Source organism: Electrona antarctica, assembly GCF_951216825.1.
Source record: "Electrona antarctica genome assembly, chromosome: 2".
NCBI classification, from domain to species: Eukaryota; Metazoa; Chordata; class Actinopteri; order Myctophiformes; family Myctophidae; genus Electrona; species Electrona antarctica.
In genome coordinates, this window is record NC_136807.1 from 16,069,302 (window position 1) to 16,083,917 (window position 14,616).

At 43.2% G+C, this 14,616-nt stretch overlaps 1 protein-coding gene across 3 annotated transcripts in view; it reads right to left on the reverse strand.

The window, feature by feature from the left end:
• Positions 1–257: 257 nt before the first annotated feature.
• The window catches only part of LOC306942453 (acetyl-coenzyme A synthetase, cytoplasmic-like), a 34,540-nt gene continuing 20,181 nt past the window's right edge, over positions 258–14,616 (reverse strand). Inside the window, exons 8-21 of one of the 3 annotated variants that reach the window (XR_013792299.1) lie at positions 13,233–13,344; positions 11,932–11,973; positions 9,646–9,783; positions 8,638–8,808; positions 6,570–6,703; positions 6,202–6,334; positions 5,994–6,050; positions 5,479–5,559; positions 5,142–5,250; positions 4,449–4,517; positions 3,750–3,926; positions 3,561–3,635; positions 2,235–3,463; positions 258–2,123 (exon numbers count right to left, since the gene is read on the reverse strand). Coding sequence is in view for 2 of the 3 variants with exons in the window: in XM_079528347.1 (XP_079384473.1) it covers positions 3,348–3,463; positions 3,561–3,635; positions 3,750–3,926; positions 4,449–4,517; positions 5,142–5,250; positions 5,479–5,559; positions 5,994–6,050; positions 6,202–6,334; positions 6,570–6,703; positions 8,638–8,808; positions 9,646–9,783; positions 11,932–11,973; positions 13,233–13,344 (1,414 nt within the window). In the remaining variant the exon portion in view is untranslated. Of the gene's footprint in view, positions 3,464–3,560; positions 3,636–3,749; positions 3,927–4,448; positions 4,518–5,141; positions 5,251–5,478; positions 5,560–5,993; positions 6,051–6,201; positions 6,335–6,569; positions 6,704–8,637; positions 8,809–9,645; positions 9,784–11,931; positions 11,974–13,232; positions 13,345–14,616 lie in introns of all 3 variants that reach the window. The other 2 variants (XM_079528347.1, XM_079528348.1) reach the window with 2 other exon arrangements.

A 14,616-nucleotide genomic window follows, 5' to 3' on the forward strand; every position in this document is an offset into this window, starting at 1 on the left:
GATGACTATCCTCCAGAAAGAGAAGGACAGGGTGAAGGTGAAAGCCAGGGCGGGATGACTATCCTCCAGAAAGAGAAGGACAGGGTGAAGGTGAAAGCCAGGGCGGGATGACTATCCTCCAGAAAGAGAAGGACAGGGTGAAGGTGAAGGCCAGGGCAGGATGACTATCCTCCAGAAAGAGGAGGACAGGGTGAAGGTGAAAGCCAGGGCGGGATGACTATCCTCCAGAAAGAGAAGGACAGGGTGAAGGTGAAAGCCAGGGCGGGATGACTATCCTCCAGAAAGAGAAGGGCAGGGTGAAGGTGAAAGCCAGGGCGGGATGACTATCCTCCAGAAAGAGAAGGACAGGGTGAAGGTGAAAGCCAGGGCGGGATGACTATCCTCCAGAAAGAGAAGGACAGGGTTAAGGAGAGAAGCCAGGGCAGGATGACTATCCTCCAGAAAGAGAAGGACAGGGTTAAGGTGAAAGCCAGGGCGGGATGACTATCCTCCAGAAAGAGAAGGGCAGGGTGAAGGAGAGAAGCCAGGGCAGGATGACTATCCTCCAGAAAGAGAAGGACAGGGTGAAGGTGAAAGCCAGGGCGGGATGACTATCCTCCAGAAAGAGAAGGACAGGGTGAAGGAGAGAAGCCAGGGCAGGATGACTATCCTCCAGAAAGAGAAGGACAGGGTGAAGGTGAAAGCCAGGGCGGGATGACTATCCTCCAGAAAGAGAAGGACAGGGTGAAGGAGAGAAGCCAGGGCAGGATGACTATCCTCCAGAAAGAGAAGGACAGGGTGAAGGTGAAAGCCAGGGCGGGATGACTATCCTCCAGAAAGAGAAGGACAGGGTGAAGGTGAAAGCCAGGGCGGGATGACTATCCTCCAGAAAGAGAAGGACATGGTGAAGGAGAGAAGCCAGGGCGGGAGGACTATCCTCCAGAAAGAGAAGGACATGGTTAAGGAGAGAAGCCAGATGCTGCAGCAGCTCAAAGCTCTTCTGGAGGAGGAGCTGCTCTGTGAAATCCTGTGTTCAGAACCCTACTCCATCGACGAGTCCTCCGTGCCCTCACTGGAGTAACTACAGGCCTTCCGCCGTCACATCGCAAGCCAGGCGGCAGAGAAGGAACGAAGGCAGGAAGAGTTTGTCGACCTCAAGATTCGACGGGAGGACAACTGGAGACTCTTCCTGGAGCTGGAGAAAAAAACCACTGATCCAGCGAGGTTTAACAACAAAGGAGGGAATCTGTACGTGAACGTGAATGAACACCGGTGTGTCCTACCCCGTCCATTTGAACTTCTGGAGCATTCTATGGATGACCTTTTAAGGCTCTACTACAATACCTTCTCCAGCGAGGTTTAACAACAAAGGAGGGAATCTGCTCAAGGAGGAGAAACAGAGGACAGAACTGCATAAAAGCCTGATCAAGCTGGAGAAAAAACTGAAAGCTGAGATCGACGCCTGGGAAAGCGTGCAGGGGCGTAAGTTCAGTCAGATGTTTCTCCAGTACGTGGCAGAGCAGTGGGAGCTCCACTGCATGGAGAAAGAGAAGGTAGAATGGCAACTGAAGAAAAACAAGCAGATGAAGATGGAGATGCTCTACAGGACGATGAAGCCGACGCCCACCAAGAGGAGACCGCTCAACAGCTTCACTCCCAATAAAACACGGAGACTTTTCCAAGCACCAACAGCAAGCCAGCTGTCCTGAACTCCACCATTAGCGACCATTGAGTCTACTTTTTTCCCTTTGAATTAAATAAAGGCATTTTTAACAAAAGTAAAGCCAAGGTCATCTCCTTCCTCGGTACCGCAACGTGTCCACAACCTTAACTGATACCATGTTTGAATTCATATTCATATTTAACTAACACTAAATCTACACCTCTCCTGTTGCAAATGCCTTATTGTAATGTTTGTCTGCATCTTCCACTGCAAACAATGTAAATGGGGAGAGGAGGGAGGGGGACTACAATTGATTCCATCAGCTTTTCTGTATATACCGTATGCTATGTGGGGTCATGGGCTGAGTATTTTGCACTTTGTATTTTACTGTATGGTTTTATTTACACTCACGCTGTTCCAGTCTTGACTGTTTGTATGCATGTGTATATAATGTAAATGTTTGAGTCTGAACAAGCAGTTTCTAAACTGTTTCTGAACTTGTTTTGTTTTTCTTCCAAGGGCTACCAGTCAGCCGTTTATCTATTTCTGCAGCCTCTTCCGAGTGACAGCATTATTAAAGACTTTATTAAACAAGCAGTTTTATGTTGTTTTTTTGTCGCTTTGATTGCAAATCTTTCTACACAATAAACCAGTTATTTTAACATTGAAAAAAAAGGGAAGGAAGTAAATTAACTACAGGGTAATTTCCTTAATACAAGTGGGCCGGTTGAGCTACTGTACGTGACATCCCTATTCAGAAACAACCCTCTGATCCTCTCTAGAGCACTGCATTTAATGAGGGCACAGGGGTCACAGCACGGCACTAAACTGAAACAGAGAGGTCAGTGTCCATGAGTGACACACTGAACCGTCTGCCACGGTTGGCCATGAACGAGAACTTCCTTCCGATAAATGAAAAGGCAGTGAAATGAAAACACAGTGAATTGTAACTGATTCTGCATCAGCTCTTTTTCCCACCACCAAAATAGTCGATCTACGAGATCACAACGCGGCGTGATGGGACGCGTTGTTGTGAGCTTGTAGATCGGCTAATTTTGAAATATTTGATGGTTTATATTTTATTTTTTCGGGTTAAAGTGGTTAACTTTTGGCCCTGTCTCTGTGGTCAGGAAATATCTGCGTTTGATCTCCATTTATTGGATTTGGATGGAATTGTATGGCAGTGGCTTACAGGTTTGAAATGTCTGACCTCATGACCTTCAAATCCTGAACTGTGAAATTCTGTGAAAGAGGAAACGTGAATGAACACCGGTGTGTCCCACCCCGTCCATTTAAACTTCTGGAGCATTCTATGGATGACCTTTTAAGGCTCTACTACAATACCTTCTCCAGCACAGCAAGACCTACAAGCAGTTGGTCTTGAACTCCTGGTGGATAACCAGAGTACTGCTGATCTTCTATACTACCAGCTGAAATCAGTGGCTGATGTAGACCTGGTGGTACACCAGGTGAATGTCATTAAATCCCTGATGGAATAGGAGACCAGCAGTAATACCCAGGACCAGAGCTAAGGGCTGCTTTCTGTACCCAACGCCTGAACCCCCCAAAGTTTGTTTAACACTCATCCTGCCTTTCTACCCATTCCTCATCTTCTTCCCTGCCTGCGTGAGTGCGTGTGCGTGGCCACTGGTTTGCAACTTCAGTCGGTTGTGTGGCTGTGGCGCCCTCCGGTGGTGTGACCAGGTCAACAGCGGTTCTGGAAGAGCTGCTCTACGACAGAGTCGTCGGCCAGTGTGGAGATGTCGCCAAGGTCCCGCTCCCCGCACGCGATCTTACGCAGCACCCTGCGCATGATTTTACCTGGAGGAGGCAGGGCGGGAGAGAGACAGAGAGAGTTATTCGATTTGTATAATTTGCACGGGAATGTTCCCGATGTGCTGACAGACTGTAATCTGACCTGATCTGGTTTTGGGGAGGTTCGGTGCATTCTGGATGTAGTCTGGTGTGGCAATGGCTCCGATCTTTTCCCTCACTGGAAAAGACCATGAAAAATGGTTTGATCAAACACATTTTACCAACCTCATGCAGTGGTTTGGTTTTTGCTATGCTCATTGTGTGTAAACAGACTACATTCACACACACGCACCTTGTCTCTTTAGCTCTGCCTCCAGTTGAATGTTGTAGGTGACTCCGGCAGTGAGCGTTACAAAGCAGTACAGACTCTCTCCTTTGACCGGGTGAGGTCTGCCCACCACCGCTGCTTCTGCTACAGCCTCGTGTTCTACCAGCGACGACTCTACCTCCGCTGTACTCAACAAATGACCTGAGAGAGAGAGAGAGAGAGACACAGAGTATACAGAGAGAACAGAGAGAGAGAGAGAATACAGAGTACACTATGAAATCCTCAGTGTTAACGCCGAGACAAATTTAACCAAATTAACCCGTACCTTTAGTCAATTTGAGTACATTTGTACACTCTCAAGTTACAAAATGGATACATTAATAACACTAGGAAGAACTGTCACTTACTATCCTTAATGCTTGTTAACCTAACAAAAACACTGTATATGCTTGTTAACCTAACAAAAACACTGTATAAGTTGATGTGGGAATGCCATTTAAAAAACCCTTTCTCAACCTAGTTTTTTAATTATTAGGAATTATGTTGATGAAAACATTACACTCATTAGAAATAAACGTTCTATCCTGCAGGAAGGGAGTGACACGGCCAGTTCCTATGGCTTTTTGGGGGTGCATGGCGTGGAAAGGTGTGGGAACCCTTGGTCCAGAGTCCAGACAAACGCATACAGTATGTAGGTCCGGTCTGTCCAATCAGGAAGCTTACCTGAGACGTTCAACATGTCGTCAATCCTCCCTGTGATCCAATAATAGCCATCCTTGTCTCTACGGCAACCTGCAGGATCAAAGAAGCAACAGTTACTATAACTAGACATTAATCATCAATAGACACAAGGATTCACTTCCATTCTGTCCTAAAACGGTTTCCATGACAAAGTGCGTTGTGTTGTTCTTGGATGAGAATGGACAGATTGAATTAGATCGGGTACAGGCTTTAGTTCCGACACTATTATTGGTCCGACAGTCATTAGACCGACAACCTACCTCCAACCCTAACCTAACCGCAAGCACTGGAGCAGTGCATGTTGGAGCGGTAGTCCGACTGTTGTTCCTGCATGTCGGAGTGACCTATAGCTAAGCCCCTCCCCAAACTGCTATGGTCCAATCTTTTTCCAGTGCATATGGCAGGCCTTGTTGACAGATACTGGTTCCAAATATGAACCAGTATTTAATGTGTAAAATCCATGATATTTACATTGGAATGAATGAGCCCGGCTGGAAAGTGTCTAAGTGGGAGTGTCTAAGTGGGAGAGGGCGGGGCTTAGCTAAAGGTGAAACCAGTAAAGAAAATCTCGATTTTCGTTTAAAAAATGTAAAAATAAGATAGAAGAGCGGCTCACATGTACGCAAATGTTTAATTTGGGAGCCTATCTTTTCTCATAGTCAGTGTTTCCCTCACCGTCTCCAGTGACGTAGTAACCAGGAAACTTCTTGAAGTACGTGGTCTCAAACCTGGCATGGTCCCCGTACACCGTCCTCATTATACCAGGCCAAGGCTGCTTAAATACCTGGACAAACACATACAGTAGTCACATTCTGGAAACAATTATTCTACATGGATTACACACCTGGATCTGCACTGCTTTGGCACAAAGTTGTATATACTGTATGCGTATGGACTAGTTGTGAGCTTGTAGATCTGCTATTTTCTGTGCGCACCAAATTATAACTCTAATTAACACGCCAAGAGATATAGACAAACATAATGCTGAGGTTTACAACACAATTGTCCTCACCAGGTATCCTTCGCTTGGTCCCTCCAGCTCCTCCCCCGACTCATTCAAGATGGCGGGCACCACGCCAAAGAAAGGGAAGGTCTGGCGCAGAAGAGGAAGAAACGGTTCCATCATTTATGGTTCATTCATCGCTGTCGGATCCTTTATGACATGTTCTGATCCTAAGACTTCTTGTTAGATTGGTTGAGGTGAGATGTTATCTTTCTGTGCTTTTGCCGTTTTACAGCATCACTTTAGCATTGTGTAAATAAAGCTAACCATAAAGAAACTGATAGTAGCAGACAAACTCTGAATGAATCATTATTCAAAGTGGCTCAATGGGTATAGTGGCCCAGGCCACTAACATTGCCAGGGTTGGGGCTTCTATTCCCAGCGTAGATCAATGGTTAGAGCAAGGCACTAACATCAAAGTCAGGTTGAGGGTTCTATTCAAATTGGAACAGCCTGTAGTAAAATGCAGTCGCTTCGCTGTGTACCGCAAGGCATTAGTGTACCAATAAACAGAATACACTTACAGCTGAGCCTGGCTTCATGGGCGTGGCAGCAGGCAGAGGAGTCAACACATGTCCACCCTGAGAAACAAGACAGACATCAGAGACAATTGAACCCTGGCTCTGACTGATTACAGAAGAAACAACAAAATATAACAATAAAGGTTTTAATCTCTAGAATAGTACAACAAAATATAACAATAAAGGTTTTAATCTCTAGAATAGTACTAACGGTTTCAGTCTGCCAGAAGGTGTCCACTATGGGACATCTTCTGTCTCCCACCACGTTATAGTACCACTGCCATGCCTCGGGGTTGATAGGCTCTCCTACTGTACCCAGAACCTTCAGAGATGCACGCGTATACCTAGAGAGAGAGGATAAGAGAAATGAATAGAGAGACAGAAAGAGATGAACACAAAGAGAGAAATGAATGAGGTAGAGATGACACAAGAGAGATGATACCAGGGAGAGAGGCGCTGCCATGCAAATCATGTTGATAACTGGAGAAGCTCTCTCAATTTACTCAACTCAACATTGAGTCAACGTTCAAGTTTGATGATCTTCGAAAGAAAGACAGAGAGCCAAACAGACAGTCTTACTTGCGTACAGGATCATTGCCATACTTCATCAGCATTCTGATGGCAGTAGGAGCGGTGTAGAATTTGGTCACATGGTATTTGTCCACGATCTCCCACATGCGACTCACATCAGGGTAGGTGGGCAGGCCCTCAAACTGAACACACACACACACAACAATAATAATAATACATTTTATTTATAACGCACTTTACATTTGAAACAAATCTCAAAGTGCTACAACAAGAAGAAGAATAAGAAAAATAATCTTAAAATAATGCATGATTAAATAAAAGGACTAAAATTAGCACATTTCATGGTATACTGCTAAAAGGATTAAAAGCACACCGGGCAACTAATGGTCCAACTGGCCAAATGCCTTGTTAAAAAGAAATGTCTTACAACACACACACACACACACACACACACACACACACACACACACACACACACACACACACACACACACACACACACACACACACACACACACACACACACACACACACACACACACACACACACACACACACAAAAGAGGGTGTGTGTTGGCAAAACAAACATGGTACTTTGTCATCAAGATGACTTCGCTGACATACAGTAAAGGACAAGGTATATGAACTACTGAACAGCAGTTCTTTGGTCCAATCTAGGCTTCCATGCTTATAGACTAATAGGATCCATGCTTATAGTACTAATAAAAAGGTGGAAAATCAACTGTGTGGATTATTGGAGTAGAGAACCAGAGCTAGAGAACTGAGTCATGTGAAGGTGTTGTGGGACTCATTTAAGCCAAACAGCTCATGTTTCTCAACTAATTAAATATATATGTTTTTTTAGATCATTGATAGATAATAATTAGATACTATTTATACTATACTATGTCTGTTTATTGTGCTAATCTCTGCCATATCTTTTGCTACATAATTGCCTTTGGGGGCCTGATGGATGGGAGATTGGTTATACAGATTTCCGGTTACTAACAATTGTGTGATTGGATAATTTCACCATCACATAATTGTGAGACCTAAAATAACTCATTTGAATTGCTTTCGATTAATTCTACAGCCACCCTAGTACCAGCAAGGGATGCATCATTTACAACCTGCACCTAATTGTGCATTATGTTACAGCCACAGGGGCATTCAGAATGTAGTTTTACAAAAGCTGTAAGCATTGGTTTGGTGGTCTCAGGAGCCACCTGCTGGCAAAGGTTCATAAAGAGCCAGGACAAAAATGATGTCAGAGCAATATAAATGTCTTAATGACATTAAGAGAGATATTAATGATTCCAGAGTGCTCAGAGGGCAGCAGCCTTATCTCCCAGCTACGTGGAAAAGTACTCTCCACTCCCAATGTTTCATCATCATCATCATCTAAATCTGGAACTCATGACATACAGTAATGCCTTAAACCACATATACCCTAGCTTCCCTATTCTGGAGGCGAACATTCGGCAAAAATAACAGACCTACAAGCTCACAATGCATTGCGACACGTAACTTGAGAGCTTGGACATCGGTTATTTACAGGCAAATAGATTTGGTGTGGAGGAGAAAATGAGCCCAGGGACCAGTAAAGTAAGTATATAGGGTTTAAAGGGGCATTCCACTCATTTTCAACATTTTACTATGTCATTAATATACCTTAGAGCTGTTGTGTGGAAATAATACAAAAGTCCCCCCCATTCTGTGTTTCCTAGAACTAGAGGTCTGAAAAAAATCATGAACATGGTGAAACACATCTTGATGATGTCATCAAGATGTGTTTCACCATGTTAATGATTTCTTTCATAATTACAGTTCTAGGAATGGGGGAACTTTTTTTTATTATTTCCACACAACAGCTCTAAGGTATATTAATGACATAGTAAAATGTTGAAAATGGGTGGTTTTCCCCTTTAAGTGGTTCATACTAGTAGTTAGATATAGAATAGAAGTAGTCAGCAGAAACTCATGGAGGCTTTAATTAAGTGAAATTAAGTTTCATTCATCAAGAACAAAATAATAATAATCACAGTTTTGTATTTCAAATCCCAATGATTACAGCAGGGTTTCAGACTACAAATCATCCCCGGGTCTCTCCACTCACCAGGACACTGGTGGCCCCGTTGGCCAGTGGGCCGTAGGTGATGTAGGAGTGGCCAGTGATCCAGCCAATGTCTGCAGTGCACCAGTAGATGTCATCGGGCTGGTAGTCAAACACCAGCTTGAAGGTGGTGGCAGCGTAGAGCATGTAGCCACTGACTGTGTGGAGCACACCCTGAAGCAAACAGATAAGGTTAGGGGTGTGTTTGTGTACACTCTGTAGATGGGACGATATGAAAATTACAAAAAGAATTGCGATGAACAATAATATCGCAATATCGTGTGTGTGTGTGTGTGTGTGTGTGTGTGTGTGTGTGTGTGTGTGTGTGTGTGTGTGCGTGCGTGCGTGCGTGCGTGCGTGCGTGCGTGCGTGCGTGCGTGCGTGCGTGCGTGCGTGCATGCGTGCGTGCGTGCGTGCGTGCGCGCGCGCGCGCGCGCGCGCGTGCGTGCGTGCGGCTTTAGTAAGAATGAGGTGTGAATGAAAATAAAATGAAAAAACCATTGGGTGGATGAAGCCATAAAATTAATGAAATACAAAATGTTTAAAAAACTCTAATGTCATGTAAACCATTTCCTGTTACCTCCTTGACTAAGATCATTCCTTATGAAAATGTGTATTGATATGTATTCAAGAATGTATGTAACCACTCAACCACCCAATAAAAAAATAATTATAAAAAAAAAAAAAAAAAGAACAATAATATCGCAATAATCAAAATATGCTTAAACATAAAAATGCACAAAAACCACATGAACCCCCAGCATTTGTATTTTGGTGGGGACATTCACCAAAAATATGCACTCTTTACAGGTCTGTTTTATCAATTATAGAGGGTTGTATGTAAGTAGTACTGAATTTGCAGCTCAACAAAAGATAATTCGTTCTTGTGTACGACGGAGGACAGTTTCATGATAAACTAAAATCTTCACGATACGATTATTGTGAGAGTTTTCTTATCACGAGAAACGATTATCGGCCCATCCCTATATGTGTGTGTAGCATGTTATGTACCTTAGGTTTTCCAGTGGAGCCACTGGTATAGAGAATGAATAGAGGGTCTTCAGAGTCACACCACTCCGGTTCACACTCATCTGATGCGTCACACACCAAGGTGTGCCAACACACATCCACCTCCGGGTTCCATGGAACCTGGTAGAATACACACAAACACATGCAATCACAAACAAACACAGATTCATGCGCACACACACAGACTCATGCAATGACACAAAATGCACACACACACACACACACGCACGCACGCACGCACAAATATTTGCAATTTGTACAAAAAATGTACAAACAGACAAGTGGCAGAAATAAACAATATAAGCATCAGAGAAGTACCCCCAAAAAGATCATTCTCAATACGGCCATGAAGGACCAATCATCAACCGTAGAGAATGCAAAACAGTCAGAACAACTAAATGTCTCTACCTTGTGGAAAAACACAAACTAAGAGTGAGAGAGAAAACGTTAGTTTGAAAATAGACATGCTTCTCTAGCTACTATCACTAAGAAGAACAGCTACTGTCACTAAGAAGAACAAAACAACAAGTGAAGAAAGTGTGACTAAAGCATCTAATCACAGTGATTGTGCACGAGAGCGAATTAGGTTGGACTGTAGAAAAGTTACAGACATACAAGCAGGTCATCGTAACTTATTCCACATAATGTCATCAGAACGGGAGCGAACATGTTGTGAAATCAGGGCTGTGACCAAAGCCTAATTTATATTTCATCGTATGACCCGTTGCTCGCCAAAAATAGCCTAACTACAAACTCTGCAATTTTTTGCGAGTGACACCGTCATATGATGAGTATACAGTAAATTAAACATAAGAGAAATACATTCAGGGGATAAGATACCAAGGGCAGCAGATTATGAGATCACTATAAGAAACAAGTGAGAGTTCAAAACTACAATTACTTTAAGTGGACGCTTGTTTAATCCAATTGGTACTTTATATGTGCCAGACAATATTGTTCAAACGCAGAGAGCCGAGTGGCTTCCGTTTGATTAGCAGCTCGTCCCAGTTCTGATCCCAATTCGCCATCGTTCACACAGAAATACATTTGCCATAATGCTGGTCTCAGGGTTAGAGGCTAAAATGTAACAGACCCAACTAATGATATTCACCTTAAAGTGTGATGGAGCCCCGTGTTCTTTCATTCAGCTAAAACAACAAGTACACTTTCTCTCATTTCAAATAGGGTTGTTTTTCTTTTTATTTAGTTTTCTTGCCATTTTTCACTGGCTTCAAAATGAGTCTGTAGAAACCAATGGGTGTGACGTCAGGGGACCCTTACCCCATATATTTTACAGTCTATGAGATAAACACCCTGTGCCAGAGAGAGTTTATTACATGCCAGGGAGGTCAGACAAGACGCCACATTCAACAGACAGATTATCTGGCTGCTGAAGGAGAACAAAGAACATGAGTTCACCTCCTACACAAATGGTGTAATGACCTAGTTTCCTGACAATCAGGGGTCAGTCACCTGTTTCTTGATACAAGGTTAAGTGAAAATTGTGTAAAGAGTAAGCCTTTGTACGAACACAGAAATATTAATGTATACAAATGTATGTGAATCGGCACTTGATTTATTTTATTTTGTACAAACACTAATATTATATTTTCTCTAGTCTAGGATATATTCTTGGCCATCCCACCAGGTGTTGAATAAATCCAGTGGGACCAGTGACTCAAATTAAATTGTATCCAGGCATGATGGTAATCAAATATGATGGTAATCGAATTCTATTCTTAACAAGCCAAGACAAACATGACAGACCCCTGATTCACTGTGTGTGTGTTTGTGTAAGGAGAGACATGACCAGATAGCTAGATAGTTAGCAAAGACACACACAGCTCCACCCTTGAGACAGCTGGACACAGGTTGCGTTACATTGTGTGCATGTAACACCTGGGACAAGCACAGGTGAAAATCAAACCCGCCTAAGCATATTTTTTAAACTCTACCGAGGAGAACATGAACATAAAAGCAAGGGCAAAGAAAGACAGGCGTTAGCTCCCAAAACCCACCGTAACAAACAGAATTCATACTGTATTCCATCAATCAGCAATTGAAATTTGGAAAAGATCAAGGTTTTCTTTTTTTTATCAATAGAAATGTTTTTTGAGGCAAACATTTTAACTTTTCTCAAGATGTCATGATTCAGTTTTCTGAAGCATACAGGAGTAATGAATTCTGCTTTCTGGAGTAGATTTCTACTTTTAAATAAATAGCTAAATGAGTTAGTAGGTTCTATGCAGGGGAGAAGTGTGAAAATACCTGGGGGACAGGGCGTGTTTTCTTTACTTTGTGCTTCTCCTGCTACAGGGATGGATGATGGATGGGAGGAAGGAGCAGTTAATAGGAGAGGAAAATGTCAGAAACCAAAAATCATGAAGAGAAAGAAGCAGGGCCACAATGTCATCTGTAATCATGACAATGAAACAAGGTTTTAGAAGTGCAACTTAAATAAATGAATCAAGTGGAGCTTCTCAATCAAGGGGTTAGGCTAAAGTCAAAACTCTTCAGCTATCACGTTTGTACATTTAGATCCATCTGAAAAGCTTCAGGGCACAAGCATGCTTATTTGCAAAGTCTTTGTGCCTTACAAAGGCGATTTTTCAGTAGTTTGAAGACACTTTTGGCTAATTGACTAATCAATGTGCAACATGAGAGATTTGATCAGGCATGGATACAGCCTGATCGAAGACATTCAATACAACATTTCCCAATACTAAGATTAAATAGCTTCAGGATTGTTCTGAAGTGAAAAGGGGTTCCAGTGAATGACTGGGAACTCAAGAGGAAAAAAAGTTACATTCATCGACCATTTACAGCCACTCTGCAAAGCAGGGGGTAATGGGAGCAAAGCAATGGTGAATTTTTGGGGGATAAAGATGAAAGCAAAATAATATGTAATGAAAAGGGGAATAGTTCCATTGTCAGGGTAAAGAGGTCTTCATGCACTGACTGTTGATCTTTACATAACACCTTCCCTACACATTCACATATAAGGTTGTTAGTACTTTTTATAGACTGGTAGCTGGTTTAGTTCAGCCTTCTTTTAATGTAGTCTGGCCTGGTATGAAATGACAGGTTGTTTGGTTCCCTCAATAGTCTAGAAGATCACTCAACCTTTTCTATTTCCAAGCACCCGCAGTTTGACACGCGTTAGGCCACGGACCCCCATTTGAAATTATGTTTATCTCTGGGAACCCAAAGCAACACTGTAAAATCAACAGTGTTGATTTAGGTTAGGTAAGAAGCTGTGTAAAAAAGGAACATTCCATTTCTAGACCCTCTGAGTTACTAACCCATTTGGTTCCCATTATAGACCCCTGGGGGTTCCCACATTGAAAACCAGTGGTCTAGCTCCTCGGACATGGAGGGACACTAGTGGGCGTAATACTGTGTGGTAGGTTTACTAGGTTATGTTGTCTGTCCCTCCACATCACACACACACAGGTCGACAGGTCCTAGGCTCTCTCTTTACACTTTATGGGACATTTTTTACACTCTCAAGAGTTCAATTAGCGCTAAAAGATTTACAGTTTACCGTGTATTTGTACGTGTACATTTACCTGCATGTCTGGGCAAGATCTCTTAGCAGGTGGAGATTTGGAGCCCTGTGGAATCTCTTCTGGCTCTTTAGAGAGGTGCTTCAACATAATGCACCTCTCCACTGGGAAACCCCTGGCGGAGCAGAGAGATGGAGAGATACCGTATTAGTGAGAGAGGGCCAGGAAGATTGAGAGATTATAAAATACATTTGTTGCTGTCGGAAGGAAACCACCTAACTCAATTTTTGAAGTTTAATTTTTTGCATAAATCAGTGCTATTGAACACCCTTTACGTCTGTGTGTTGACTTGATTAAAACAATATTGAACCAATGAAAAGTAGTAAAAAGTGCACCAACTTTGATGAGGCAGTATTGCTTTGTTTTCAAAATATAAGGTTCTTCATTTCCTGAAAAACTTTACTGACCTCATGCTTCCTGGCCAGGGGGAGGTAGTTTAGAGACCAGGATTACTGCATGTTTTTGTGAGGGGACACGGGGAGAACATGCAAACTCCACAAATAAAGGCCCTTTCGCCAACCCCGCCTCGGGTATGGGCACTGATGACGCGGAGGAGAGAATACGCCCCCAGCTCCCACAGCGTCCCCAGCGGGAATCGAACCCAGGACCTTCTAGCTGTGAGGCGACAGCACTACCGACTGTGCCACCGTGCCTCCGTGATATGCTTGTTCCGATTGGTCAGCTGCCGTATAACCCCTAGGGCAATAGAATCAAGCAAAAGCTGTATCTCCTCCAGGAGTTCCACACCAGGGACCTCATTCACACACAATGGCGTTTACGCTCATATCGTGAGCGTACAGGCATTTACGAGGATTCCCACGTTACGTGGGAATTCATGGCCATGGCCATGAACTTGACGGCCGTTGGTCGTAAACTCTGCTCATTTCGGCGTCAGCTCAGAGGGTAGTGTACTCGCGATCAAGGCATGCGTATATTTATTCAGAAGGCTTTAGTCTTCATGCTGAATCAATTAATAGTCGCCAGACCTCAAATTAAATATGTAGGGTGTGTCCCCAATATTGGTCAGCACATCAAAAAATTATAGCCTATATAAAAGCTGAGTATCACGCATGGCTTGCGCTTGTATGCCTATATGCATGCATTCTAGAGGCATTGGTCAAGCCTATAGTCCTATACAGAAACTGCCCCCGCGGCCGAAGCCTGACACCTTTTTATTTATTTATTAGGATATTTCTAGCATGCGCGGCTCACTCTCAGCAGCCCATACTCGCAGTATAACACGTTGTGAGCTTGTAGATCGGCTATCGCGGACTCGCGTTGCATGTTAAAAAACAAACCCATAATAATAATCAGAACACTTAGGTTATCTTACTGTACAAATCCAACGTTGTTTAGTGTGGTATAATCCTCCTGCAGTAGGCCTATT